Consider the following 3,944-nt stretch of genomic DNA (forward strand, 5'->3'; position numbering starts at 1 on the left):
TATAATATTATATATATATATATATATATATATATATATATATATATATATATATATATAATATTTAGTAATTCACATTCACAATTAACATTTAACACCAAATTCGCATACGCCGCAGGATGTTTATGGATTATTTTAGTGACTCAAATATTTTATGGACTATTTTGGTGACTTTGGATTGTTTTATGGACTAATTATGCAGAAAGTATGTTGTTTCATGGACTATTTTTATGAGTTTTGTGTTGTTTTGTAGACTATTTATGCAAGGTTATATTATATGTAATGATTAATGACGTTATGTATTATGTTAAGCTTATGATTATTTCATTTCGTTTCATCCATGTTGAGTTATTTATAATTATTTATATTTGGGAATGAAAAACTGGTTTGAAAAAAATATTTTTTCTAAAGAAATCCATCAATTTTAAATGTTCAGTTATGAAAAAGAGAGGCTAACTACTTTAATATTTCAAACCGAGATAAAAATTTGAAATAATCGAACCGAATTTGTAAAAATCGAACCAAGCCGAATTTATTTCGGTTTGGTTATGGATGTCATTTTTGTCAATCCTAAAACCGATAAACCGAACCGATATTAAACAATCAGATCGAATCGACCGAACGCCCACCCCTAGTTGTGATACATATACCGTTGCTTTAATTTGCTGCTTTTGAGCTGATGGTCTTTCGGAAACACCATTTTGTTTACACTTTACATTTTTAAAATTTACTTGTGGAATTATATTCAATATGTTGTTACTGATCCATATAAGCCCTTGGTTGTGCTGTATTTTAATTCAGTCTCAGTTTTTTCTCTTTCCTATAAAATTTTTGTCATTACATTAGGCGTATGATTAGCCATTATTTATTTGCATGAGGTTTTGGGAGTTGGAACTTAGAACTCTACTTGCAGTGTTGAGCAATGGAGTTAATATTATGAGTCTTCTTTTTAATTTTTATCCATAAAATCTGAAGGAGGGTAATTAGGCTCAAATTCAATAGAGACAAAATATTAAGTTGTTTCTTCTCATCTATTTTAGTTTTGATGGATAGAGTTATTTGTACATGCTGCTGGTGAAAGGCGACATATATCCCGTAAAATTAGTTAAGGTACCGTAAATTGTCGTGGACACCACGATTATTAAAAGAAAAAAAATCTGAAATAAGAGAATTAGGATGTGTGTGGTATGAAGAATATTTTTTGCGAAAAGTATTCGATAAGTAGTCTAGGAAAATACCATGTAGATAGGAGTGGGGGTGGGTGATCAGGGTGGGAGATGGATTGGGTTGAGAAGAGAGCAACTGTCACTTTATGGAACTTATTTGATCTGTTTTCCCTAGAAAAGTTAATTTTCTTAAATTTAATATTCACTACATTTTAAACAATCAAGCATCAAAAACAGAAAGGTATTGGAGGGGTAGAGTGAGAGCTTGATTATATTAAGAAGAGATGCACAATATTAATACATGGTTGGTTATATTTTTCTTTAAAAATCTAAAACATAAGTGATTTTTTTTAAATCATGGTATTGATAACTTTTTGGTGTCCTAAAAAATCTCCCACTTAATGTATCAATATCTTATCTTGCATCAAGTGACATCAGGGTTTAGTTTTGAATTTCGAAGATCCAATCCAATATAATATTATTTGTTCATCGTTGTTTTCACAAAATTTAAGCCGAATGACACATATGTTTTATCACGGGAGTTCAATTTATATGTACTGACAATTTAACAAGTTTTTATACTATTAATGTATTTTGACATATTGTAGCTTGTTATCTACCTTGTTTTTCGGGTTATTAGATGGTAGTTTGGAGCTATTTGATGGATAAACTGATAAAGTAAAAGAGTTTGCGTATAGAAGTTTAACTCTTTACTAATTACATTCAGAAGTTCAGCTAAAGGTCAGATTGCAAATAAACCACTTAAATATCATCACATATCATCAATTCATATTATCAACAGAAAATATTACATTATAAGTTAGGAGAAAACAAAGGAAGATTCATGCAAAAATTTGCTAGTTTCAACCTCAAAAATAGAACATGCAAAGTAGCATCTTGTTTATTTTTCTATAGTTCAATTTCCTACTTAAGAAATAGTCACCAACTTGAAAAAAAATTCTTCAATGTTTTTATCTGAACTACCACCTTCATCCACAGTATTTCTAGCCAATTCCTTCCATTTCCTTGCATTTTCCCTAATCACCTTTCCTTTCTCTTCTTCCATCACTAGTTTTATACATTCTTCAATAACATCTCTTCTAACTCCCACCTCCCAAACATCCTGCACAAGCCTTGTGTTTGTGGGTTGATCTGACCATTGTGGCATTGTCACCATTGGCACTCCCAAACAAATTGTTTCCAAAGTCAAATTCCACCCACAGTGCGTCAGAAAGCACCCTATTGATTCATGTTCCAACACTTGTAATTGTGGACACCAGAACACTACTAAGCCTTTTTCTCTTGTTGATTCGTCTAAAAAGTTCTTGGGAAGTTTGGGTTCTTCACTGGATCTAACTACCCACAAGAACTTCTTGTTTCTATTCTTCATACCCCATGCCATTTCTTCCAGTTGCTCAGCTTCTACTTTGTCTAAACTTCCAAATGATACATACAACACTGAGCTAATTTGGAGAAATGGAGCATTGGGTTGACATGACCTTGGCCTGGATATGGTAAGATCAAATAGTGAGCTTTATGAGTAGTCATCTTTTGCAACTTCTCAATGAATGGAATAGCAAATTAAGATTTGAGAGGATGGGTGAATTATGTAGTGAAAATGTGGTTCTTATAGTTTGTTGATAGAGTTGAAGTTCACAATTTGGATCAACATGCCTAACAAAGTGTATTTGGCTTCTTCCTAAAATGTGGTCCTTTGATACAAGGCAGCCCACAAAGGACACAAAACAGCTACAAAACGTCATAAAACAGTCCACTAGAACGAGGCACAAATGGCAACAAGAACACAAACACAAAACACACGATTTGAAATAGATAAATGGACAGATAGTTAGACAGTTAGACAAATGAAGATGTAAATCCTAAGAACCCTAAGATATATCAAATCTAAGGACCCTTAACACCTACACAAGACAATCACTTGTCACACCCTTTTTTTAACCAAAAAAACAAAGATTATTGATTTTAAAGTTTGAAGGAGTTTTTATTATTAAGTGACAAAAATGAAAATTTATTTCGAAATGGATTATTTACATATCAAAACTCAGAGTCGCTGTCACAACCCGAACCGAGGCCCTGACAGCGACGAGTATCTCGAACCGTGAATGCCCGAGTACCCTTCTCTATCCGGCAATCATACACACATTCATATAGTATGAAGGAAAAATGCTGAATATAAAACAATACAGAATCATGGTCAACTTTTATTTCAAACTACTCAATACTGAAATGAGTTCATAAAGATAAAAAACATCTAACTCTAGTCTACAAAATTTTTACTGTAATACCCCAACTTAGGAAGGAGTCCCACATCAGTAAAACACAGGTGGGATACTGGGTATATAAGTAAGAGAGCTTTACTCCCTAGTGACATGTTTTAAAGCTGTGCGGTCCTGGGCCCAGAGCGGAAAATATCACTAGTGGGTTGGGACGTGATAGGGGTATCTCGGGCCTGTATGGTTTGGGATTGCTGTCGCGGACAGGGCCTTGGGTTGGGTCATGACAGAATGATATCAGAGCCGCTCTTGTGTCGTCGTGGGCCAGAGTTCAAACTGAGTGTAGGCAAATCCCGATAAGGCGGGGAAAACCTCAGTCCTGAGTGTAGGAAAATCCCATTCGGTGGGGCAAACCTCAACGAGGACGCTGAGTCCATAAAGGGGGGGTTGTATGTAACACCCTAACTTAGGAACGAGTCCTATATTGACAAAACACAGGTGGGATGCTAGGTACATAAGTAAGAAACCCTTACTCCCTAGTGAC

General features: G+C 34.3%; 1 protein-coding gene across 1 annotated transcript; it reads right to left on the minus strand.

Moving 5' to 3' along the window:
* Nucleotides 1-2,074: 2,074 nt before the first annotated feature.
* LOC124889284 (UDP glycosyltransferase 9-like) lies at nt 2,075-2,877 on the minus strand. The gene has a single exon (XM_047400699.1). The coding sequence runs from the start codon at nt 2,566-2,568 to the stop codon at nt 2,095-2,097; it is 474 nt and encodes a 157-aa protein (XP_047256655.1). The 5' UTR covers nt 2,569-2,877; the 3' UTR covers nt 2,075-2,094.
* Between the last annotated feature and the right edge of the window lie 1,067 nt (nt 2,878-3,944).

The sequence above is a fragment of the Capsicum annuum genome, chromosome 1 (genome assembly GCF_002878395.1).
Source record: "Capsicum annuum cultivar UCD-10X-F1 chromosome 1, UCD10Xv1.1, whole genome shotgun sequence".
Classification (NCBI taxonomy): domain Eukaryota; kingdom Viridiplantae; phylum Streptophyta; class Magnoliopsida; order Solanales; family Solanaceae; genus Capsicum; species Capsicum annuum.

Bases quoted from the DNA above. Each gene is read 5' to 3' on its own strand.
- LOC124889284 (XM_047400699.1), bottom strand. From the start codon at position 2,568: ATGGCATGGGGTATGAAGAATAGAAACAAGAAGTTCTTGTGGGTAGTT.